The sequence below is a fragment of the Neovison vison genome, chromosome 5 (assembly GCF_020171115.1).
Source record: "Neovison vison isolate M4711 chromosome 5, ASM_NN_V1, whole genome shotgun sequence".
In the NCBI taxonomy this organism is placed as follows: Eukaryota; Metazoa; Chordata; class Mammalia; order Carnivora; family Mustelidae; genus Neogale; species Neogale vison.
In genome coordinates, this window is record NC_058095.1 from 164575187 (window position 1) to 164601175 (window position 25989).

A 25989-nucleotide genomic window follows, 5' to 3' on the forward strand; every position below is an offset into this window, starting at 1 on the left:
GCTTACTTCCTACTCAGAAACTGCACCCAGGGTCTCAAGTTCACATCCTAAAATTTAAGTTTGTGCCTACGACTTGGATACTCGTGGAACAGGGCGGGTTAGATGAACACGTTAACGGGCAATCCGTCAACCAAGGTGACCTGAAGGGAACGTGTCTGTCTGGCCCCCGCTTTCCTCCTGCAATGAACCCAGCAAGGCGTGCGGACGTACCTTCATTCCTGGCAACCCTGGCGGTCCCTGGGAAAGAGAAGAGCGGCATCAGAAAACGGCATTGGCGTGAAGAGGGAAGTCCAAGGAAAGGAAAGCGAAGGGAACGAGAAGAAAAGAATTACAACCAAAGAAGGGAATTCTAGCGGAAACAGTGCTATACTCACGGGATTTCCGGCGAATCCAGGCAAACCCGGGGGCCCCAGAGGCCCTGGCTCGCCCTAGGGGACAGCAGAGGGTCAGTCGGATGCAAGGCTGACAGGACATCATTCCAGATGCCCCTTCAGTTACTCCGGCCCCCCATTCAGAGAGACGTCATTTGCTGGTGAAAATCACATCCTAAAAACGATGTGTCACCAGCTTTACTCCCCGTGCTCCTTCACGATAGAAGACAGCTCTCTGAGAACAGGGACACGGGTGAATACTGGCATTTTATCTGCATCAGCAACAGATAAGAGGTGAGGAATTTCATGTGTAAAGCAATTACCGGGTAAGAGCCCACGAGAAAGAAAGGCACAATTCCATGTTTGCTGAACTAACAAAATATGAGGAAAGTGCAGCTCCTCATCAGATCAAAAGTGCTTGGGGGGGGGGCGGTGTCTGTCCAGCTGGGGCAGTAAAACCGTGTTCACAGGACAGCACCGTCCCATGGTCAACACGGGAAGCAGGGCAGCCTGCGCGTGAGGGAGGGACTTTGTCCCAAAGTTACCTTTGTTCCATTGCATCCGGGGATACCTGGAGGACCGGGGGGACCGTCTTGGCCAGGAATACCCTGCGATTGAGAAGGTACAAAGGTTGCCCAACGAACACCGCGCAACGGTGCCGTCAGTCGCAGGAAGCGTCTCACCAAGGAAGCACGTGCATTTTATCTACGTACCGGCAGTCCTGGGTTTCCGGGGTAACCTGCTGCTCCTGGGGGTCCCTGTAAGGGTAGAAATGAGAAGGCAGTGAGCACGGGGCCTCATCTCCTCCCGCCGCACCCGCCCGGCTAAGTGCCCGCGGCCCCCCACCCGGCACACGGGCATTCTGCGGGAGAGGCGGCCACGGCCCAGCCCACAGGGGCGGCACGTCTACACCCAACGTTGACTCGAATCACTTCCAAAATCAAAGCTGCACCCTCATAAAGTAACTGTCCTCGTGTCACACCCTGTGATTTCTAGGGAAACCATATACTGTTTATTACATGTATAAACATTATTTCATATATGTCATATCCATGTAAACACATTAAGTTATGTATGTATACGCAGGTATAATTTACATTAAAATCTCGGATCACTGGGGACAAGAGTTCGTGAGATCAGTCATCTCACTGGGGGCAGAGCGCCAGGCCTGTCCTCCGCGGCTTCTCCGTCCCGGGCGGCTCCGGGGCCCTGGCCGCGGCCTCCTGCCCCAGAAGTGCCAGCTACTTGCCCCCCAGCTGGGTGACAAGAGCAGAAGGAAATGCTGAGAGCGTCCTCCTGCTTCTCTACGTTCCAGCCCGGCTCTCAGAGGTATTCGCCTCTGCCTCTCCCGGGGGGGGAGGCCCAAGCCCCAGGCAGAGCGAGAAGAGCAAGGTGAGCGCTCCGAGCGCGGCCGCTTCTCACAGCACGGGAAGCCCTTTCCTTCAGTGACTCCCAGACCTGTCCTCTCCCCGCCCCCCAAATAAAGCAGGTCCGTGAGAGCCCGTGAGGAAGAGCGCACGGGAGAAGCCGAGGGCAGGAGAAGCCGGCCCGAGGATGGGGCGGAGCTGGGGCCAGCACTCACGTCACCCGCCCTGGCCCCACGGGCCCCGCGCGGTCACGGCGCCGGGCAGAGGGGCGGGCGACGGGACAGGCGAGCAGAAGGGGTGGAGGGACGCCCCGAGGACCGCTGGGAGGCGGGAGGGGCAGAGAGCCCTGTCTGGGAGGCGTCCCTGGATCAGGTCCCCCCACGGCATCACAGACTTAAGTCACACTTGTACTCACTCTTGTCCCTTTAGTTCCGGGAAGCCCGGGTTCTCCGGTGTCACCCTGAAACCAGACAGAAGTGTCTCCATGAGACACTGTGGAGCACCTTAAGCCCGCACCCCCCGGCCCCCAGGACCAGCCAAGCTTACCTTTTGTCCTGGTGGCCCCTGCGGCCCCTCGGGTCCTTGCATCCCGGGAAACCCGATGACACCTTGCAACCCCGGGAGGCCCCTTTCGCCCTGTGGAGGAGCAGCAGCAGGTCAGCGAGGAGGCGCGTTGGATGAAACGGAGGAGAGGAGGCGGCACCCACCCTTCCCAGTGCCGCCCAGCACCGCACAAGTCTGCGCGGCATCTGAAAGCCCACGCCGCAAACGACTCGTTTCGGGGGCTTCTCTCCACGGCACTTCAAGCTCTCTGAGGGCAGGACTCTTCACACCCAAACCCCGGCACATGCTTTCCACGCACGATACACCAAATGCTAAATACTTTATCAGGTAATTTAAAAAAGGAAAAGTTGGGGTTTTCTCACTGAACCGATCATGCACTCAGTCACCTGGTGGGATCCTATCAAGCAGCAGGCACAGCGCCAAGACCCTGAAAGCAGACCGCCAGTCGGTTCTTGCTTCCGATGCCTACGAGCTGTGAAGACGGAGCTCACGGTGTGAGCTGCAGCTTGAGAGGCAGAGACTTCTCTGTGCAACCCGCAGTCTGATGACGGGCTTTCAAAGGTCTCCTTAAAACACGAGTTTTGCAAAGATATGATCCAAGTTTAACTATAGTCTCTGCCCTCACAGAGCAAAAAAAAAAAATAAAGTAAGAAACATTATCTTTAGAATACTATTATTTGGACAGTCCGAAACGCTGGGGCTCTGAGCCCCAGGCTGACCCTTGAAGGACAAACACAGAATAAGTACATGAGGAGGAGACAGGAGCCAGTGAGGCCGGATGGTGGCAAGAGGACGGCACCGAGGTCCACTGAGCCACGTGAGCACAAGAAATTAAGCAAAAATACAACAAGCACAGAGCGTGGAGTGGAGAGGCGTCCACGCCCGCCCCGGACCCAGCATTTCTCCCAGAGGCATCGGCGAGCCCGTGACCGGTTCCGCGGGAGTTAAGGACCACTGCCGCAGTCAGGCTGCCGACAGAAAAGCACCATCATCACGATACGAAATCAAGAAAACCTATTTTCTTTACAGCCGGTGGACTCGAACGCGACCTTATGAGACCAAAGGTCGCATGAACAGCCATTGCCTGCGGACTCTGAGAAGCAGAAGGTCCTCTGGATGGCGGAGCACCCAGTTCTTCCCCCGTTATCTTAGCGCAAGTGAGAATAAGCCAACGAGACACACGTTCCACAGCGTCCACACGCACCTCCGGACACGCAGGCCACCGCGCGTTCCTGAGAAGCCCTCGCAGAGGCACCGACGGAAGGAGACAGGGCGAGGACTCCGGACGCCGCCCTCCTTCCCAACCACTTGGCTTGGGACTTGCTGGCAAATTCACCGCCTGTTGCGTTTTCAAAACGCAGAGTGTGGTTCTGCACGTGGGACTCCAACGGCTGTGTGTGTACGGACGGCGGGACTCACTGGAGGTGTGAGTCCAGAGTCCAGAAACAGCGTGTGAATCAACGCGGAGGGGATTACGGCAAACCCCAGCAGGTGTAATAAAATAGTAAATGGATTAAAGGAAATCACGGCCTGTAGCCTGGCACACCCTGGTGGACGGCGGCATCCAGGGAACGGAGCCCTCCGCGCAGGACCTCACACGGAATGCCAGTGCCTGCTCCGTAAGGCCTGGGACAGCTGGAAGAAAAGCACTCCCGGACCAGGACTGGTTTCCCTGGAGAGCGGCTCCCCTAGTTCACTGTCAACCTGAACCAGGAGGGTGTGCCACAGCCACAGAGAACGCTGACCACAGAGACACAGCACACGCTGTCATCTGCTAGCCTCCTCCCTGATCCTCGGACGTGGGAAAATTCTACCCGAAACAAGAGATGTGAACGGCAAACAGCTGGCTAGGAAAACAAAATGAACACTGCACTGTGTCTCCCCAAAAAGCCTGACAGGGCATCGGAGGGAAATGCGAGAGGCACATCCGTGTAAGAGTTTCCAGTGTCTTCGGCAGTATATTTTTAGTACTTAATTACTATCTGGCTCTATCACTATGAGACCCACTGCAGATAAGGCTTTCATTCTCATTTTAACCATGGAATGCATGGAGGCCTGGAGCCCGATTAGCTGATTCTTACAAGTTTCTCATTGAGTCAGCGCTAAAGCCAAAAATAGAAATGAGGTCAGCCTGCACCACAGTCCACAGTTTTTCTAGGTCACTAGAGCAAGCCGGTTCCCAGCAAGCTGTTAAACAATTCAGCAGCATTAACCTATCCCCTTTTATGTCCATCTCACAGGTGGGAGCAGTAGGATTCCGATGCTGAACTGACTTGTCACATGTCACCAGATGACTCCCACATGCTGCCGGGAACAGAACTCCGAAATCTGCCAGTCCTCGTCTGAGCACAAGAACACATTCTTTCCCAAAGGGTCACCGGAACGCTTAAGCAATCCGTACATCCCAAGAGCTTTGAAATTAAGTAGCCAAGAAGGCAGTGACTCCTCCACCAACATGGCTCTGGTTATCTCCCACAGTTTTGTTTTTTTTTTTTTTTTTAACTTTCCCACTATTTCGTTCAGACAAAAGTGCACACGAATAATCTAATAGCCCGTGCCCTGTCCAAGGCAATTACGGGCACCAGAGCGGAGCCAGCCCACAGGATAAATGTTCCAAGATCTCCACCGTTAGCTGGCAAGCAGCGCTCACTGCGTGCGGGCCGGAGGACTTCTCTGGGCTGGTAGCAGATCTTCACAGCCGTCGCGGGGAGAGCAGAGCTGGTTGCTGCTCGTGCCCAAGCCAGAATACGCAGCTGCAACAGCGAGACCACAACGGTGGCCGCCCATGTGCTGGACCTCAAGGCAGGACGTGTACAGTCCGAGCCCCCAGGAACTAGCCCCCAAGTCATCTAGTCCCCATGCTGTGTTAAAGGCAAGGTCCCAAACATGGCAGCCACGAACTCGTGCTGGGCACACACGGAGCCCACAGCCCGTGTTCATCCCGGTCAAGAACATTTCAATGGAGGAAGAAAAGAGAAGTTGGTAAAATATTACGCAAAAGTTTTGATGCAATCGCATTCAGCAGTTTTACTCTTCAACGTCAGTGCAGTGTATTCTACTAATTACAGAACAAGAGGATGTGGATGCCAACGACACAAGCGATGGCCACTACAGCCTCAGATGAAGGAATTCAGAATTTAAAGAGGAAGACCAAAATGCCATCATCATAAAGACAAAAGAATACAGCCATGGATAACAATCTTGGCATCCAAATGAGCCGTTCTAAATTGCGCATGAAATAGTTTCATGGATGGAGCAACTTAAAAAATTTTGCATAAAATTTTGCATAAAATATGTATTATCTAAAGCAAGGAGATACTTTTTTTTTAAAAAAAAAGTCCATAAAATATGGGAACAAAAGATTGTTATAATATCAGTCATTTCCCTTCCTTTTAACATGCTTATGGAAACAAGTTCATAATGGAAATCCATCGCTAAAGCCTTACCCCTTCTGTCCATGTCAGAAATCCAAATTCAAATGAAGCTCCCGGGATGGTTAATTTTGAAATAATGTGAAGCTTCCGACTTTGAAGGGTAACACAATTACCAACAACAAACACAACCAACAAAGAAGCAGGCACTGGGTATTACCATCAGAGACCACATTGTGCCTGTTTCAATGGTCAGCATGGGGTCACATTCTTTCAGTTAAATTCTGAATTAATTTTTCACATCTGAAACAATATGACCAGGGGTCTTTGCAGGGCACTGACCCACAAGCAGACGTGTCCCACTGCCCCAGGCGGGCCGACCACAGTGGTCGACCCCTGTGCGGCTACGTGCGCTTGGATTCATCTGCTACGAAGCAGAACAGACCCAACAAGCGATGTTAACTAGATTTTGTGGCTGCATTTCCATCTCTTGGAAGTAAACACTTTAAAGGCGAGGATGTAGTTTTGTTCATCCACAGTGTGTGGCACAACCTTTGAATTCAGTAAAATCGATGTGTGGACGGGATGAACCAAGCAGCGGTGAACATGACCGCTGGCGTGAACCAAGACTGTGTGCGTGCCCGCAGACATCAGCACGGCGCACGATGGTGGCTGGGTCACTGGGCCCCCTCCCCGGCCTAAAGTCCCGTAGGCACCGTCGGAGCCTGGCTGACACGTGTGCCCGTGGCCGAAGCAGCCGCAGGGAGAGCAAGCCGTGATCGGGACAGGACGCCGGATCAGCTGTTTCTTTCTGTCATGGGTGCCTGGAGATTTCCATTTCCACACAAAGCTGCAAATGATTGAAGGAATGAGAGCGTTTGCTTTTGGAGCCAGAGCTCACCAAGAACTCAGTGATGGGGAAATGATGGGTCACAGTCAGTCAATGGGTGGTGTGGGGATTCAGCCAAAAATTCCACAAGAGCGATTCTTTGAGCCCAACAACCATCAGACATCTGCAGGACCATTTCCTGAATGCCGACACTCCTGGGAAAGTGGTGGGAAGTGTCACGGGGTCCTGGAAAAACTGTGTGACGAGGCCCCCCTGGGAGCTTCATCCACACTGAGAAGCCTGACATCATGGCGGCAGGGCTGGCAGGCGGCCCAGGAGAGGCAGGAGGGACACACAGCTGGAGGCCGCCACACTCTCCTAAGGGAAGGCCGAGATTCTCCTTTGCAGGGGACACATACACGGATCGCTCTAAGAACGTACGTACGTTAACGTAAAGTGTGCTGTGCTTCTTTTTTTTTTTTTTAAAGATTATTTATTTATTTATTTGATAGAGATCACAGATAGGCAGAAAGGAAGGCAGAGAGAGAGGGAGAAGCAGGCTCCCCGCCGAGCAGAAAGCCCGAAAGGGGCTCGATGTGGGGCTTGATCCCAGGACCCTGAGATCACAACCCGAGCCGAAGGCAGAGGCTTAACCCACTGAGCCATCCAGGTGTCCCATACTGTGCTTTTGATTAATTAAACATAACATGAAGATTGCTTCCAGTAACCACGCTATCATTACTGTTGCTTCTTGCATTTAGTATTTCAACATTAAAGCAGGAAAGAGTAAAGCAATCATGGTCAGGAGGCATGGCTACTAATCTTTATTCTCTTCTCCAAACTCTGATTTTCTCTCTCAAACCCTGGTGATGTTCAGCTTGAAAGTCAATATTTGGAATCCTTACATTGTGCCTCTCCAGCAAATACGTGTTAAGAGCTGTAGCAATTATACACGGAGGGGGAGAAAAGATGAGCGTTTAAGAGATCCTTCCTAGAAACTAGGACATTTCCACCTTTACAAATTCAAGGGAAGAGAAGAATCAGAAAGTTGTAAAAAAGACAAAGAAAAAAAAATCCCCCAACCCATGCCCTTCGAGTTCATGACATGGTTTGTTGTCAGGTCCGTTCTCTTCCTAGGTGTGCTCTGGACCCATCCGGCCTCTGCTAACCCACGGGGGTTGCTCTGGGCAAGGAGACCCCACCCGCCTCTCACCATGTGAGCAGGGCCAGGCTTGTCGTGACTTCTGGGGCTGCAGTTGGTCAAGTCTGCGTGGAGAATGGGACAACCGGCGCGCTGAGCCCTGGGAGGGGAGCTGGCACGAAGGCTCTTCTTTCCTTCCGCCCACCTGCACAGCCCATTCTGCAGGGTTCCTGGGTGGAAATGCTGGGCCAGTAACGAAGATCCAGCTCATAGATGAGGCCCACCCATGCTCAGGTGATAGCTTGTCAGCCTTAGAGCCCACAGGTACAGCACTTAACACAGAACCCTCTCCAAGTCACCATGTTCAAGGACAGGTTTCCTTTGGATAAATCCCAATATTGAAACACTTCGGCCCATGGTAAATTCTAGCACAATTCTTGGGAGTCTCAGCACTGCTGTGAAGCTCGCTGGTAGAGCTCATGGCTCAAATCATGCATAACACAAAACAAGCAGAATGACAGGACAGAGGAAGTAGGTACGCAAATCTATTTCTGATTACTGGGCTTCCACAAAGAAGCGAACCCTAGATACTTTGATCTACAAAAGTCCACTCTGTACGTCAACTTGTGAGAAACAAAGAATTGCAAAGAGTTCTTTACAAAATACTTCCCAAAGAACGGTCATTCAACACAAGAACTTGGAAGAGCTCTAAGTGGAGTCCTAATATAAAACTAATACTGTTCCACTAAAGCCATAGAGAGCAAACTGTTCAGCCTCACTGATCTAGCAGAAAACACTTTCTAAAGTGGAAGGCACACTTGAGTGCTGAAAATCCCACCTGAAAATCTCCCAAAGATCCTCGGGACTTACAGAAAGTTCCTGACATTGCTCCCTAGCTGTCGCCTCGAGGACATATGCTTCTGTCATGTGTCTCTTACAGTCTTTTTGAAAAACACTTTCATTAATTCTTCCTCTGAAGCAGTAATCTGCTCAGAATATTTCTAAGTATACATATTTAAGCCATTCCCCTGAAAGAGTCAGCTTCCCAAACTAGAAATAAGAAAAATATTGTGGTAACTGTTTTCCAAAGTCTCTTGGATGTATTCATTCAAATCCTGCATATACGCTTCCTGATAAAGGCAATCTGATTAATACCTTATTTCCATTTTCCCGTCAAACCACAACCAAATGCGGTTTGTTCTCCAGAAACATTTGTACTTCCTGGCCTCACGCTCTAATAAACATGTTTGCATTTCAGTAATAAGGTTCACATCTCTTGATGGCTTTTCCTGCACAGCCCACGCCTCCTGCTCTGCCCCACGCCCTGGCTGTCCACCTCCTGGGCCAGCCCCCCGCCCCCGGCGCACTGTCCAGGCAGGTTCAGAGAGAGATGCTCCCACCTGAAACGTCTGCATTCCTACTCCACCCGTACCATCCCTGGCACCCGGGCACAGCCCCAGGATCTCAGCTGAACACCTCTCCTCAGGGAAGACCTCCTAGACATAGGCGATCTGAAGAAAACTACTACATCTACCTGACCCCGTTCAATGAAGGGGCTTTGAGAAGCTCTTGTAAGGAAACCCCCCAGGGCTCCGGCTTCCCACCACTAGGGGGCGCGAAGGGACTACACTGTTTTCCCATTAGACCCGCCTTGAACCTGAAGCCTCCAGCCTTTTTTCTTAAATATTCATTATATTAATATATCAACTATTCAGTGCCGTCGAGATATTAGCATGGGCACAGCTCGGAGAAATCAGTCTGATAAGGCCTAAGAGACAGAACACCCAGGGAAAGAAAGAATTCTAAGTAGAATTAAGTATGAAGCTAGTAACCTCGACAGCAAGGCCCTTGGTAGCAGGTGACGGGGCGGACCCCACCCGTAACATGAATGATGGCTACTTCTCAGATTGCTGCGTCCATTCATTCTATAAACTCAGAGTATCTGGACCTAACAGTAATACAGGGAAGAAAGGGTGAATTCAGTTTTCTAAATGACTGCACAGAAATAGTTCGCACTGGAAAAATTTTAAGTCCTACAAAACATTCAAGAAACAGGTACAGCTAGGGCAGCAGGGGGTCTCTAAGAAAGTATTACCGACTACCCAACCGCCAGGAGGATTTATTTAAAGTCTCTCTGGTCCCTTCTACTGCAAGTTTATAGGAAACATATATATAAGGAAAATTGCCCATTCTCCTGATTTTTGTCATCTGTGAAGAAAAAACATCCACCCGATTTTTAATGGCTTCCAGAAAAGACGATTAACATCTCCCTTGCTAAAAACTTGATTTCATGATATGGAGTTCTCATGAAAGTCAGAATCACAAACATCTCTACCTTATTCTATTACTTTACATTCTGCTTCCCATAAACAGAGATTGTGGGGTTTTTTTTAAAGATTTTATTTATTTATTTTGACAGAGAGAGATCACAAGTAGATGGAGAGAGAGGCAGTCAGAGAGAGAGAGAGAGAGGGAAGCAGGATCCCAGGACCCTGAGATCATGACCTGAGCCGAAGGCAGTGGCTTAACCCACTGAGCCACCCAGACGCCCCTAGAGATTGTGTTTTAAAGCAGAAAAAGAGTACAGGAAGAAAAGGTGCTTAACTGCAGCTCGGACCCTCGCAGTGGCTGTGGCAGGTTGTCTATGTTGTGCACTGCAGGGAGTAGGGGACAAAATCCAGCCACAGATCAGCACTGGCCAGTGGGGGGAGGGGGCAGTGGTCAGGAGCAGCAAAGCCACCACTAGAAAGAGACCCTACACAGGGGGGTTATCTATGAATGGATGCTTACAAAGTTGCACTGGGGTGGGGGAGAGAATGACCCTGCCTGAGAAGAGCTCCACTTCCACTCAACAGCACAAGCAACTTTTTTTTTTTTTTTTTTTTTTTAGAGTTCCAAGTGACTTATCAAAATCCAATGTCATAACTTAAAGATTTGGGGGATGGTGAGAGGTTGCAGGAAGATAACTGACGGACAACAAAATAACAAGGTCATTCACAAATAGCAAGAGGTAAGCAGCTCTCTGAGTTTGGACAGGGAAAAAATACATCTTTTACTCAAAAAGACAGTTTACTCTGTTTCCACTATCGCTAACCTTGAGATTTGAAGAGATGTGCTCTATGTGATCAGTGAATTTGAGAAACAATTTGAGTAACTCAAACTGAATTTGGGCAATCAGAGCAGAGCGCCTAAATAGACCATCAGTGAGGATGTCATTCACCTGAACTTGGAAATGCCTGTGGGTGTGTGATGAGGTCCTGGAAATGCGTGCATCCTGAACAAAATCAGCACACATTAAAGTCAGGAAGTGCCACGATCCAGGTCAGGGATTTTTTTGGAGTCTATGTTAACAGTAAATAAGAAAAATGCAAAAGAAACATCCTGACAATAGTAATTATAATTAATAATACAAAAGGCATGCAAGATAACCTTCAACTTTAACCTTGAGAAAAACTGCCGACTGGCAATTAGGAGAAAATTTGTGTGTGTGTGTGTGTGTGTGTGTGTGCGTGTGTTTTCTTTTTTAAAAAAAGTAGCTTAAATGTTACTATTTACCAAAATTAGGTTTTATGGGTGTCCTGCCAGGGGCATTCCCTGTTCCCCAGAACCTAGCACAGAGAGCACACAGTAGGTGCTCCTTAAATATTTTCAGGAGTGAATCCAGAAACATAAGTGTTAAAGATTCCAAGGAAATAATATAAGCCCACCAAGAGGACAAATAATTGGAGATCCTGTTTTCAAACTTGACTGCAAAACAGGCTTCTTTGCTCTGGGTTAGCAGAGATCTTACTCCCACCTTCTTGTCTCAGTGAGGGCACACATAAGGCTGTGCTGTGGGGAGAACCTCGGCCTCCAGCACCAGCCACTGACTCTGAGAATTGGCTTTGCCATCTTCCAGATGGGATGATGCTACCTGCCTCCCACGGGACTTGGTGAAGGATCCAATCTGATTGAGAATTCCCCTACTCTGCGCTGCATCAGAGACTGAGCACGGGATCACGGACCGCCTGTATTTACACACAGGGAGTTTGCATTTACCATCACCATTTCTCAGTCCAGCCAGTAAAATGCATTTCCTACAAAGCCACACAATATCTTAGAAGGGAAAGAAAATGCAGGGTCACTTTTTTCCCTTCCCAGAAGTCATGACCCACAATTATCTCGTTGTTTTTGAGGCTAAATTGGACAATGGAAAATAAGGATTTCTTGGGTATTAAAAAGTTAGGATAGGTTTTCTCTTTTAAAGAAATTCCTCATTTATCTGATGCACAAGGTGTTTTTTGTTTGTTTGTTTGTTTGTTTGTTTTTTCCTTAATACATCTGATATTCTTTCCCAACTTGGAATATTGTTTATTCCTCACATGAGCCTTAGTCTGTGGGACCACATGGTCACCAACTCATCCATGTCCCCGGTCTGGGGCCCTGCTCTGTTTGTAGCCACAGGTGTCCGATGTAAAAAAGATTTGGTTTCCTCTCGCTCCGGCAAAAGGACTTGGCTACGCTGCATTGCTAACAACATTCTCCCTCAGCGTGTGGCAGTAATTTCAAGACATCATTAATCATGCTCAGAACCCAAAAGATGAGAACAGTTCCAAGGAGCTGAAACATGACAAGTCAATTCTGCCCGTACTATATAGTGCAAAACTGGCAGAGTGGAGGTTTTACAACACCCACAATTCACTTGACATCGGTAATTTGAAAAAGCTGTGGTCAAACACCACCAATCTCAATTAATAACTGAATTTTAACCTATTTTTGGTAAACACCATTAATTCTCTTAAAACATGTACAGTCATTCAAGGGAAGAAATTAAGCAAGATACTGAAGGGGGTTCGTAGATCAAGATGTTGATTTTACACCTGAATAGCTAAGTAAAGAGTAGGGTAGCAACATCAAAACAAAAGCATGGTGGCTAAATGAACGCAATAAATAACTAGCTCCTAAATACTTAAAAACAGCCTTCCCTTAGAGGGTAGATTCCTTTCTCCACAATGTTGCTTACAGAACTGGCAAGACTGTTTCCAAAAGATAATGTGGAGATACATTTTAAGCCAAGGTACGGCCAAAGTATTTTAAAAACTGAAGTTAATAGGATCTTATTTGATGTCCTTTTTACCATATTTACTTTGTAAAGGTTTCAAAGGTTCAATTTATAAGACAGTTTCTTTGTTTTTTTTTTTTTTTATTCTTACTTAATGTCAATAGACTAAAACACTCCGTTCTTTGGCTAGGAGAGAAGATGCAGTAATTTGCCTAAATTGCATTATGGTTTGTAACCCAGAGAAATTAATGTTCTCATAAAAAACAGATTACACATTTGTACAGTCCAATGTGTGGGATTTTACTTTGTATTCTGTATCTAAATTTAAAAATAAAATCAGTTAGAGGACAGATGACCCGACGTGTAAAAGGGGGGTTGGAGCGTGGACAGGACGGTCGGGCCACACCTGCCGCGGCCCGGCCGCTCCCCACTCCGGGCATCCCGCGCCCGACCGAGGCCATTTCTCCTCGTCCGGAGGAGGCTGCTGGGCCGAGTGCCACCGAGTGGGCTCCCCGCGTCCCCGGCTCCAGACAGGAGCGCGTGAACTTTCCGGTTCCCGAGCTCCGGCGGCGGGAACCCCCGACGCCTCTGAAAGCATGGTGGGCCCCAAAGCCGGCGGCTCCCCGCGGGGACAGCGGACGCCGGGTCTGGAAGCAGCTGTTCGCGGCTCCGCGAAAATCCTGCGGCGGCACATCTGGGTCCGGGGGAACCACCGAGCGGCCTCGGGTCACTTCGTCCTCGACCCCTGAAATCTCCGCCACGAAGGGCGAGCCCCGATGAGTCCGGAAGGGGAAGCCGAGCCGGGGGAAGCCCGGGCCCGACCTCCCGGCCGCGTGGACCTCACCTTCCCGCCCGCCCCGCGCGACACGAGGCCGACGGCGAGGGGGGCCACGGGGCCGGGGCTGCGGGACCGGGGCTGGGGCGCACGGGCCCACGCGGTACCCCGTCCTCGGCGCACGCCGGCCCGCGAGTACGCGGCCCCGCAGACGCCGGCGGGGGAACCGGCCCCGGACCGGCCTGACCCTCCGGCGCCTCCGCACAAACCGGCCTCGCTCCAGAAAGGCCGGGGGAGCCAGCGCCTCCACAGGGCAGGCCGTGCGGCACGCGGGCCCGGAAGAGCTTGCACGCGCAGCGCGTGGAGATCCGAGAATGCGTCAAAGGGACGCGCCGGGAAACGCGCACCCGACGGCAAGACACGCGACGACCCCAGGCCCGGACGCCGCCATCTTCGGCGGGGCGGGTGCATGTGCGCGTGCGCACGTGCTTCCGCAGTCACGCGCGTGTCTGCAGCCGCGCATGCGCGCGCATGCGTGCACTCGCCTGCGCAAGGACGGAGCGGCAGAGCGGCTGACCAGGGAGCGGAGGCGCGCGGCTCGGGCAGGTGGACGCGGCGCGGCTCCACTGGGAGCAGCGCCCGCAAGCAACGGGAGAAGAACAGAGACTTCGCGTGGGAGGGCGGTGAAGAGCCAGACTTCCAAAAAGGAACGAAAGAGCCTGGTGCCTGCGCCGCGGGGCTGTGGGATCCCCGAGGCCGCGCTCCGTCTGCGGCTTCGCTCCCGCGCTGTGGCCCGGCCGCACGGGGTGCTGGGCGCGCGCGGCCATCCGGTGTCCGTGGGAGCCGCTCTGCGCCGCTTCGTGACGCACTCGTACTCCGGGTGGTCCTCGGTCCCCGCTGCACACGACGGCTGCCGGGCCCGGGCATCCAGCGCGCAGCGGGGCCCCCTCCGGGACAGGACGGACGCAGCCACAGCCTCCCGCTGGGCTCCCAGGGCTCAGCCTGTACGCGCCGACCTGGGACCGAGACGCCAGACCTCCGGCGCTCCTGCTGCTTCCAGGGGACAGCGTCACCGCGCGCCCTCCCGCCACACCAGCGGAGCGGGCCGATGTCCGCAGGGACCCGGAGAGGAGGCGCTGTGTCCCCGTGCGGAGAAGATGCAGCATCCCCCGGCCCCCCGCGTTAGGAAGCAGGGGGTTTGGGAACAAGACTGTCCGGCCCCTTCCACCCTGGTCCATGAAACCCTGACCAGACCAGAGGCAGGAGGTCCAGCCCAAGGCCTTGCAGAAAGGTACACAGTCTGCTTTCTGCTAAATAACTTCACTTTCATAAAAATATGTCCTTTAACGATTTGGGGTCTTCTATGTGGAAGTAAGACTGCAGGGGGTCCGTCATCCATGGATGTTTCCAAAGCATCCAATTTCCCACCCCAAACTAGGGCATAGATGAAAAACAAGGAAACAAAATTGGCGGAGGGGGTCTAACTCGGGAGCCCTGAGCACACTGCCCGGATTTTAGGTGCCTCCTCATGGAATGTTCAGTTTGCCTTTCCCTGGCCCAAGACCCTAACTCAGCTCTGGTCCCTACAGGGCTCACTCTCGCAGCACTGTCTCCCTCGGAGCGGATGGCAGTGTCCAGTCTGGGGTTTATAGGTGCCATTACTCCTTTAATGTTTTCCTGGGCCGTGAGATCGTGAGGGCCGTGAGGGCCGTGAGGGCAGGTGTCAGGCCAGCCCCGCTCCCCACTGCCTGGGGCCATCAGCACACTGCCACACAGAGCAGAAGCTAGGAAGAAGCCCAGAATGAAGGGCGGGTGGGGTGGGGTGGGATGAGATGGTAGACATTACTTTTCTGGCTCCGGAACTCCAGTGGATCTTACTATAGATCGACTTTGTTCCTTCACCAATCTTCTAGGGGAAGCCATTTCAAAATCAAGCTGTTAGCCGGACACTAAAAGTCTCAGAATTCACATCAGCTTACAGCATGGATTTCCTACCTAGAATCAGTGAAATCACAGATGACCCTCATGTGCTTTGATGGGACATCCAACTTCACGATCACACAAGATGTGTGTAAGGGATTCGTGTCTATCCATTGCCAGAAGCACCTTCCAGCTCTTTGTAGGCTGGTCTGGAAGCACGGGGTCAGCACCCCCTCATGCTAAGGAAGGGGAACCCCTACCGAAGGACCGGTAGCCAGGAATGATTTCATGGTGGAATAGCAGCAACCACCCAAGAACCATTCATTGTTAGCTCCTCGCAATCCCCTCTGAAGAAATGGGGCAGCGATTTAACATCTTCGGGCCAGATAAGCCCTGTACCTTTATAAAATCGTGTGCTCAAGAGGAGGAGGTGGGCTCAGCCATGGTGGAGACCAGACTGTGTTCAACTGCACCTTTAACATTTCTGATGGATTTGCCAAAGGGGAAAGAAGACAGAGGGGCACCACTTCCCAGCGCATCTGGTTTGCTCGTTACCGCTGACTAATTCTTCCTTTGTGTGATGGCGCATTGTGCTCAGCCCCTTGACAAGGATGAGGGTTCTGCTAATACCATTTTTGTGGGTGCAGCTTTCCACGCCCACGCGACATAATTCCTTTGCCTCCTTACGTGCCGTCTGGAAACATATTTTCAATGTTCATGATACTCTACCAACAAACAGGAGGAAAACCTAAATGCACCATTTTCACGTGTCAGGGTTGGGTTCACAGTGTCTTTGATCTTGAATTAAAACACACAGTCGCGTGTTACTCCTTCCAGAAGAACGCTGTATTCCCGACAAGCAATGTGTTCTCAGGATCCTATTTACCGAAACAATTCTTTTCTCGCCACGCACAGTCAAGACAAGGGCCGTCGGGGCCCCGCACTGGGATGCGGTGTCCACTCACATGAGGTGTGTCGGGCTTTAAAAGTCACAGGACACAATATTCCACTCAGGAAACTTGATTTTCTGCTACTCCTTCTAAACATGGAAACAAGATCGAATCACTGTTTTTAAAGCCACACTAGATGAGTTGTGTTCCAAATATAGCTGAAAAGCAAAAAATGTCGGGTTTTTTATGATAGTAATGGATCACAAGAGTCAGTGTCTCAGAAGCACATGAAAAGGGGCAGATTTTATGGAGTGGAGAGAAAGAGGCAGAGGGACGGAAGTAGGGCAGCACAGCCCATGATACCTCCTACGCTAGGGGACGGGGGCATCCCCATGGTGTCCAAAGCTTAAGTGAGACATCCAAGTGGGGCTTGTGTGCAGAGTAAAATAAACCCACTGAACATAGATCTGTTCGTACTGACTTCCCTATGGCATATGGTGATCATTGTAACCCTTGGGTTTAAGTTTTTTAAACATTTAAGGCCAAACAACTATAAAAAAAAAAAAAAGACAAAAGTAGGTGAATGTGGGAACCCATGTTGATTCTCATGAGGATCTGCCAGATGATGAGTCATGTGTAATATGTGGAAATAGGAAATAAGAGACATCTGGAAGAAATCTTGGCATTACAAGACACCAGAAAAAACATGGAAAGGGGAAAGAGGGTGTATTAGCCCAAGGGATCCGCCAACAGGCAGAGAAGGCCATCAGACCCTGCGATGAACACCAGGTGCTCCCAAAGTGATCAAAGTGGGCACTTGGGGTGCCTGATCTCTCCCGTGGCAAAAATAAAGGAAAGTTCTCAAAGGTTCCCCTTGTAAAATCGAGAACAGGGACAGCTGGCTGGGGGAGGGGAGGGGCTCAGGCAACGCCTGCAATTACACGCATGTCAGGAAAAGCAGCTCACAAAACACTGCAGGGGGACTTGGAATGCATCAACGAAGAGCTGGGTCCCCTTATATTTTAAGGGATAAGGATTCTGGAAAGTGGACAATAAAATCACAACACTGACTAAAAATTGGACAGTGTTTCCAGACAGACCTCCCAAGTGAGTGCATCTCATTTTTCCTGCACCAAAAGCATCCAAAAGCTATAAACATGCTTCCTAACAATGGTTCTGTGGTTGTGAAAACATCCTAACGTATCTTTGATTGAGGTCCTGGGAGAGCTGCTGCCCCAGGTGTACCCAGTCCATGGCTCTGGTCTTGCAGACTTCAAGTGGGAACTGGGACGCCCCCACCAGGCAGGGTCCACCTCTGTCTTTACACCCAGAAGCCCGCCCGCAGCCAGGCCAGCCAGCAAGGTCTGTCCCCTTGTCCACGCAACTTTAAAATTCCACTACTGCCAAACTGACACGTACCCACCTAAAGACATTTTCAGTTTCCCGAGTGCTTTTAGCACAATGTCTTCCACTTGACCCTTTCAGCAGCTGGGAAACCGCGAGTCTAAGGCCCCCTTCCTAGTTCTTAGGGGAACGTGGTTGACATGACCTGATAGGACAGACTCAGCTGAGAGATGGTGAAGCTCACATGAGAATTACGGCTTTGATTCCACAAGACAGTGCTCCCCCAGAGGCTCTCCCCAGCCTGACAGAGGACCGAATGTATCTGGAGAACGGTACATGCTATGCCACGCCTTGAACACTCAGAAGCTTATTTAAGATTCTGAGATGCCCCAGCTTGGAAACCACAAACTACCACTAAAATATAACTCAGTGTTCCCCAGATTCATTTGTCCTTGGAACATTCTTCCTTATTCCATCCCAAAGGAAACATCTATTAACATCTCAAGATGCTCTTCAGATCATTGTTTGGGGAAAGGCCAAACTGCACACTGTCGCCTTTCGGAAATGCTCAAAAACACTTATAAAAATAAAGATATCCAATCAGTATCAAAAATACCAGAAGTTATTTCAAATATGCTAAACAAATCTTAATTTTATGAACTAAACTTCAAAATATTAAGAGGTTTAGATATTAATATTTTGTGTTAAGTAGCACTTTCTTCTGTATTTTGACTATATATTTCAAATTTTACTAGTAGAAAGATGGAATTTATTTTAAAATAGACTAGATTCTGAAAATCTCACTAACTCAGATGGAGTGCAGTGTTTAGCAAATAGATAATCGTTATTATTGATTCATTATGATTAATCCAAATTAGTTTGTTTGAAGTTTCAAAGAATTTATACAAAGTATATTTACTTCCATTTACTTGAAGAAAACATTAACTCTCTAGGGATAAATATGACACCTTTAGTATTTAGAACAATGATTATTAATATAATTTAGTTTATGGGAAAAATATTTTCAATAACCTGACAAAAACTAAGAAAATAGTATATAACATGTGTAATTCTATACTGAGTGAAAACAGAGTAACTAGTTGTTACATAAAGTATAACATACAAAAAGCACTCTAGTATTTTTTATTTCATAATGAAAGCATGGCTAAAAATATTTGTTATTAGCCATGAGTAAATGAAAAGAGCGATGAAATAAATATGTGAATTAATTGAAGACCATTCAATGTTGTCCCCATCTCAAAAAAAAGTTTCATTTAATATTGAAAGAATAGTATGAGCTCTCTGTTGATGGTTGTAGGAGAAAGTGAGACCCTTTGTCGTTAAAGCAATGTCAAACCCTGAGGCCCTTCTGAGCACCGTAAGACACACAGGCTAATCCCCACACTCCCATCCCGCGGGCCAGCAAGGTCTCTGCCAAGAGCGGCTGACGGAAAGTGGCCAATGTAAAATGGCACACAGAATTAGAGAGAGGGAAGTCTTGTCTCCTCTCTTGTCTTTAGAAATGATGACCCTTACAGCATTCTTTGCACTTTCTTTCTTAAGGCTTGTGCACTTGAGAGAAAGACCCTAAAAATACTTGTTTGTTATCTCTCGAAGTGCCTGGCAAAGTAGCGGCTGAGAAGGGCATGCGACAGACTCACGGCCCCACAGCAACTCTGAGCAGCCTGTGGAAAGAGAAGATGCCTCTCTCCAGCCAGAGAAAAGGCTGAGAACCGAGAAGATGGCCCTAGTCTCTGACCGTGCCCAGAATGCCTAAGAAATGTGGCCATACTGGCCTCCTGGGAAATCAAGGAGGCACGCCCACTACATAAGAAACAGAGTGACTCCCTCTCGACCAGTGATGGATTTCCTACAGGACACAGACTGTGCCAGACTTCCTAAGGACAGGGTAGAGGCGCCACGAACCCCACCATGCAGGTGCTCTGGGATCTTCTGATGCTGGCCCGAGAAGCCTGCCCCTCAGGGTTTTATTCTGAATGCTGTTGGAATGAAAACCCCCGAACGTGAGCGAATGTGGATTCCTCGGGCTGGGCTTCCCCTGAGCTGCCTCTAGTTGGGAGCGGGGCTCCGACGTGGGCACATGACCTTGGACCTGCCGTGTGTCACAGACAAGGTGGCTCTCTGTGGTCATCTGTTTAACCCAGTGGATGCTCGTCTGCAACAGGAACGGGGAGGTCTGCCCATGGCCCCAAAGGCATAGGTTCATTTCTTTGCAGTGCCCCAGCCGTCCCTCCCATCACTAAGAGGAAGGCTTTGCTTTCCCGGGCCGGTGGCCAGCAGCACAGCGTCCACCCCATGGATTCAGGTGTAGAGCAACAGGAGCTTGCCCAAGACTTGAGGAAGCTCCGAACGGTGAGTTCATCTCCTTGGGCTCTCCCACATCTTGCTCTTCTTATCCTGCATGATGGGGTCTGACTAGCGCTGGTATCCTGCTGCTGACCTCACATTGCCTCCAAGAGACGCGGCTGCCTCAGTGGCTCTCCCTCCTGGCAGATTTTGCTCCCCTCCTCCCCCAGCCCCAGGAGATGTGGCCAAACCTGCAGACGTTCTGGTTGACACAGATGGGAGAGAAGGTGCTCTCAGCATCGGGTGGGAGGCGGCCAGGGGTGCTGCTAGGCATCCTGCCAAGCCCAGGAACTCCCCACCGCAAAGAACGAGCCCACCTGAAAGGTCAGTAGTACCAAACGCAGAGAGCCTGGACTAGCTGGTTTCTTCAGCTGGAAAATGGGTATAATAATAACACACATGAAAAATCTCAAGCACCGTGCTTGACCCAAGGAAGATGTTCAATACACATCAACTCTCTTCTCTTTCTCACTCTGAGACCCCAAAACCAGGATTTCCCTGACCTGCCGAGATCTGTTGTGAATCAGCAGAAGCTATGATGTCGTGTCAAGATGCAGACCGACGGGTTTGTATGGAGGTCTGCTGTGGGATGGTCACTGACTGTGGCAAACCAGCTGACAGAGCAGCCGCCGTCCAATGTAAGCCGGGAAAAGAGCATCCCACGGCAAGAGTGACATGAACATCCTCCCAGATTTCCAGGGCCCAAAACAGAGCCACTTCCAGACTGACCAGACTTCTCCACCCTTCCAAATCAGATAAGGCACACATTCTAGACAAAAACAAATTCCATTTTCAAAGTCCTCTGCTTTGCGAGCAATTTGGGACTGGCCTATCTGACCACCGAGCAGCCCTGCGTGGACCCCACATGCGGAGCAGACTGCACACTCAGCAGTAACGGCAGAGTGAGCTTCTCCCCAACACCGCTGGCAAGGATCGGGGTACCAGCAAGTTCAAGTACACTGAGGCTATGAGATACCCACGCAGTTCTCATTATGTAATAGAAATACTGTAATTCTGTCTAACACAGACTGCTCCCAAGACCGTGGCTGGCAATGTCCCTTCCTAGAGTCACTTTGTTAGGGTCTTTTCTAGGATACACTGACCATGAGAGCCGTTTTCTGGGATTCATGGGCCGAAATCCTGTGTGCGTCCTTCTGCCCGTGAGAGACAGGTGATCCTACCCTACACCCAAGCAAGTCGGGGGCCATTAGTGGACACCTAGTACGCCTGCACCCTACTTCGACCCTCATCTTCCGGGCTCCGGGCCTCCGGGCCACTCCTCTGTCGGGACAGCCGTACATTTGTTCTTTCTACTGTTTCTCCTGCAGTGCCATCATTTGCTCCTAATTAACTTTGTTGTTTGCTTCAGAGGCAGACCTCTCCCCTCTCTGGTTTAACTTGGGAGTTCCTTGTTTTGAACGCCGCAGAACAGAATGCTTTCCACTAGCGTGGGCTCCCATGGTGAAAATACCTCAAGGACCTCTTACATAAAGTCCATTTTGGCAAAATGTAAATGGCCAGTTCCCAAGCATACAGCGGTAACTCTTGGGAACGCGGTGCCTGTCCTACTATCTCACATAACCTGAGAAAATCAGGTTATCGAGCAAAAGAAGAGCTTAACTTTTGGCTATTTCTGCATAAGCAAGCATTCAGAACGCTAATCAGTTTAAGGAGATAACATTCCCAACAGTGCCGAGGTCCCGGGAAGAACACAAAGTCACTGTGCACAAACCAAGTTCATCACCTAAGAGAAAACATCTGAAGACGGGAGCGCCAGCCAGGGAAGTGGGAAACAAACCGTTCTGCCAGGACCTGAAGTCCTGTGAAGGCCTCGGGAGTTGAACTGCTGGACTGGGAGCAAGACCCCCAGGGCGAGATCGGTAACTACGGGATTGCAACCCGACCTCAGACCTGCTGCATTAACACTTCCTTCTATCTGGAGAACAGAGGGCGTTCCACTCCTGACATCTCCATGGAAAACAGGACTTCGCCAAAAGAGACCTGGCAGCGGATCCTGGAGACATTCCAGTGTCGGTCGGTGGATCCCAGCAGCCAATCCGTGAGAGGGTCCCTCAAGGAGATGTGGAAAGACATGTCTCAGAAACCAGGATTTCCACATTTCTGAGGCGGCTGACCCTCTGTCCCACTTAGGTAACTCCAACTCTTTCTGAGTGTCGTGGCTCTGGGTAGCCCACTTTTTAAAAAGAGGTCAAAATTCACCTAACTTGTAGACACTGAAGAAGAGCAGAAGAACTCCTGGAGCTCCGCAGACGCCCAGCAGGAGCCCGAACGCAGGCCTGGAACCCGAACCACCAGGCTGGGCTTCCCTGGCTCACTGTGCACTGGCACCTGACCCGCAGCGTGCCCAGGCCTCGCTCGGAGAACGGGGGGCAGTGAAGAAGGACCCGTTTCCCTCACGGATGTGCCGGCCGAGAATAAATGTGTCTGTTCTCTGACCTGGGGACGAGAGGGGGCCCTGCGTCTGAAATCCCAGCTCAGCTGTGCTCCACTCTCTCGGGCCATCACGCTGATTATTTTAACATCAGTTCAAGACAATTCATGGAAATTTAAAATGTCCTCTCTCCGTGGGGTGAAGGACCTCTTCCTTGGTCACGCATGCTGTGTGAACCATGGGACCTAAGATATTTCTGCTCAAGAGGAGAAGACAGCTCTTCATTTCTTATTGAAAGGACATAATACTAAACCATCTGGCTATTCCCCTAGATTTCAAGAGGCCTTCTGAACCCATTTGACAATTACAGTCTTTGAAAACACAAATTCAGAATGGCTTAACCCACAGCTTACAGGTAGTTTATTTTAAATAATCTTTCTTTGAGAGTAATGTCAAAAATCCAAAGTGGGTGGAGACTGGGTGCTGGGAATGCAGGGTCAGCCCGGAAAGGTCATGGAGGGCCTGGATCCCGGATGTCTGGCCTGCTTGCTGGGAAATCTTCCGGAGGCTTAGCAAGGGGGAGAGCAGAATTCTACTCCTCCACCCAATCCCAACAAGAGCACCAGGGCTTTCCAATTTCAAGGCTCAGATTGGCTGGTCTCACAGTGTGAGGCTGGCCCGAGCCCTCATCCCAAGGAAGGAGCACTATCTAGTGGTACGTCTTTGTCCTCAACACTCCCTAGACCTTCCAGCACCCAAGGGGAGGCTGGCCCTGATGGTTCCTGGTCAAGAGAGTCACACCTGGCCTCACCTGAGCATACCGGCCACCACAAGTGTTTCCTCAATGCTCAGTTTGAAAAGAAATGTTTTCGGACCTTCCTTCTGCTGGTGCAGTTGGGTGTAGATGATGCCCAGGACTGAGATGTGGCCATGCCTCCTCTAGCGATATTTGAACCAAGGCCCTGACTAGCCGTCCTCAAGGCATGTTAAACTTGGCCAAAAATACCGGGAAATCTACCTGGTTACATATTAATGGGTGGATTTGGGGTAAAAACGAAAATGAAGCAGGCTAGAAAGCACACACACAGAACAGGAAATCTGAAAAACCAGAGCCATGGGGGGGATGCCACCAAGGTCTGCAGCTGCTGGACGGCGGGGGGTGGAGGGGAGCCCGGAAAGTCATCAGAACGGACCGTGTTCTCTTTGAGAGTGAGTCACACGACCCCTGTCCCCCCGAGCCCTGATGCCTTCAGTTACAAGAAAAACACAGCGGTGTTGACACAGGCCTTCATTTCCCATTTGTTGACACAGGTCCTACTTTTTATAGTTTCAAGAATTTCTGTGTTAGCTCAGTGTGCCGATGTCTATAATTCAAGTTAGACCAAAAGGGGTTGGGGGAGACTGTGGTGTTTCTACACTTGCCTCTACTGTACAGTCAGTCCTAGGAGTGCGCAGGGGAACTAGCCGGGAAAACTCGCCAAATAGGAACACGAACAGAACATGAAAGTGAATTAGAGCTGACACGGCCGGTAAGGAGAGACGCCAGTGTATTTTCACGTACTGCATTTATTCCGAAACGACCCGGGTAATACTGGTGTCACCAACTAGGAGCATATCTTTTTTAAAAAATAATATTGGTACCTTGTAGCAAGAGGCTAAAAGAAAAACAAAACAAAAACAACACATATTCTGCGCAGATGTCTCTGAATTTCAGGAGTGAGTCCGAGACCTGATGGGCCTCCAGCAGGCCATGAGCAAGGGAAGGAGCATCCTGGCCAGACTGACCCCCTCCACGCCTGGAGAGCAGGGATCTCCCCTACCCCCACCTGCCTCAGGCCCCAGCCTGCAACAGCCCAGCCCGACTGGCTACCGGGCTGTGCCCTCTCACTGCCATACCTGGTTTCTGGGGCCTCTCCAGGCAATTTCGGGATCCTGCACTGTCACTGGGGAAAACCAGGCAGGTACTCGCTCTCACAAAAAACTAAAATGCACCCATCGATTGCCCTCCAATGAAAATGATTTATCCAGACCCATGGGTCTCAAACAGGAGGGGGGTGCACTCGCTTAGAAAAAAAATATTTTAATTTGACATTTGGGGAACAAGAACTATTTACTGTTTTCATAAACAAATATGGACAAGTGCGTTAAGGATTAAAAATTGGTTAAAAATACTAATTTGAGGGGTGCCTCAGTGGCTTAGTGGTTAAAGCCTCTGCCTTCAGCTCAGGTCACTATCTCAGGCTCCTGGGATTGAGCCCCGCATCAAGCTCTCTGCTCAGCAGGGAGCCTGCTTCCTCCTCTCTCTCTGCCTGCCTCTCTGCCTACTTGTGATCTCTCTCTGTCAAATAAACAAATAAAATCTTAAAAAAAAAATACTTATTTGAATAAAGGCCCTCATGTGCAATAGAAACTTTTCATTTTTTTGAGAAAAATGCTTAGTTTTATTCTGACACATGGATTCCAAGGAATACTATTGGTCCAACAGATTTTCTGCCAATACACATGTCCCTTCTTGAGTCAAAAAAGAAAACAGACGAAATCCCTTTTTCTACATTAATTGCCACTAATTATCAGCGTCTTTGGGAAACCACTGTTGAGATTTTCTAGACACCACATTAAGCCTGGTTTTGCCTCTGTATATCACTCTGAGGAAATTATTAAAATGGTATAAGGCTTTAGCACAAATGGCTGATTATTGGGTTAGAGTTGATGCTGTTTCTAATGATTTCCACATTAATGGCAATTCAGAACGAACTGTTACAACTTAAGCTTTGGCCACTTACCTTCTGTCCCTTCACTCCATGACAGTCACACTTCCCACAGCCAGAGCCAGCACAACCACCCTGAAAGGAAGAAAAAACATCTTTAACATCTAAACATCTTGCAAATTGAGGTCGCTTTTTGAATTGAAATGATTTGGGCATCTTCACCCATTTATGGGAGATGTCCCACCCTATTATTATGAGCAAGACCTTAAAATATGAGATCCGGATTTGCTCTAATGAGGTTATCACATACATGCCCCGTGGCTCCTCTCTCTTGCCCTAACAGATGAAACAGCAAGCCCGGAGGAGAGCAAATCAAAGTATCACTTGGTCCACAAAGGAAAGGCCATCATTTATACTTTTTGAAATTGCCTCCCTAGAGATGATTCTAATAGGACATCAACCGTATTTGTAAGGCTATGATTCTGATTTAGGACTTTCAGACCTGAGACCAGGGAAACTGAGGGCCTAGGAGAGCAGAGTCCATGCTTTGTCCCTTGAATTCCCAAGGACACAGAAGCATGCAACAAACATGTGTGCAAAGAAGAAATAAATGAAGGAGCTGATGTTAAGCCCAATCTTAAAGAACGGATTTTTCATTCAGTTAAAGCTTGAATGAAAAGAACCCAAGCATGTAATAAAATCTGGAACAAAGGAACATTCTCCAGAATAGATCACATGTTAGGCCACAAAACCAGCTCCAACAAATTCAAGACCAAAGTCATACTATGCATCTTTACTGACCACAATGCCATGCAACTAGAAATCAACCACAAGAGAAAATCTGAAACAGCACAGATACATGGACGTTAAATAACCTGCTACTGAACAATAAATGGGTCAACCAAGAAA

At 49.8% G+C, this 25989-nt stretch overlaps 1 protein-coding gene across 1 annotated transcript in view; it reads right to left on the bottom strand.

The window, feature by feature from the left end:
• The window catches only part of COL4A1 (collagen type IV alpha 1 chain), a 130983-nt gene that overhangs the window by 48396 nt on the left and 56598 nt on the right, over nucleotides 1-25989 (bottom strand). Inside the window, exons 2-8 of the mRNA XM_044250094.1 lie at nucleotides 25156-25215; nucleotides 2285-2374; nucleotides 2154-2198; nucleotides 1085-1129; nucleotides 917-979; nucleotides 375-428; nucleotides 211-237 (exon numbers count right to left, since the gene is read on the bottom strand). Of these exons, the coding sequence (XP_044106029.1) occupies nucleotides 211-237; nucleotides 375-428; nucleotides 917-979; nucleotides 1085-1129; nucleotides 2154-2198; nucleotides 2285-2374; nucleotides 25156-25215 (384 nt within the window). The remainder of the gene's footprint in view (nucleotides 1-210; nucleotides 238-374; nucleotides 429-916; nucleotides 980-1084; nucleotides 1130-2153; nucleotides 2199-2284; nucleotides 2375-25155; nucleotides 25216-25989) is intronic.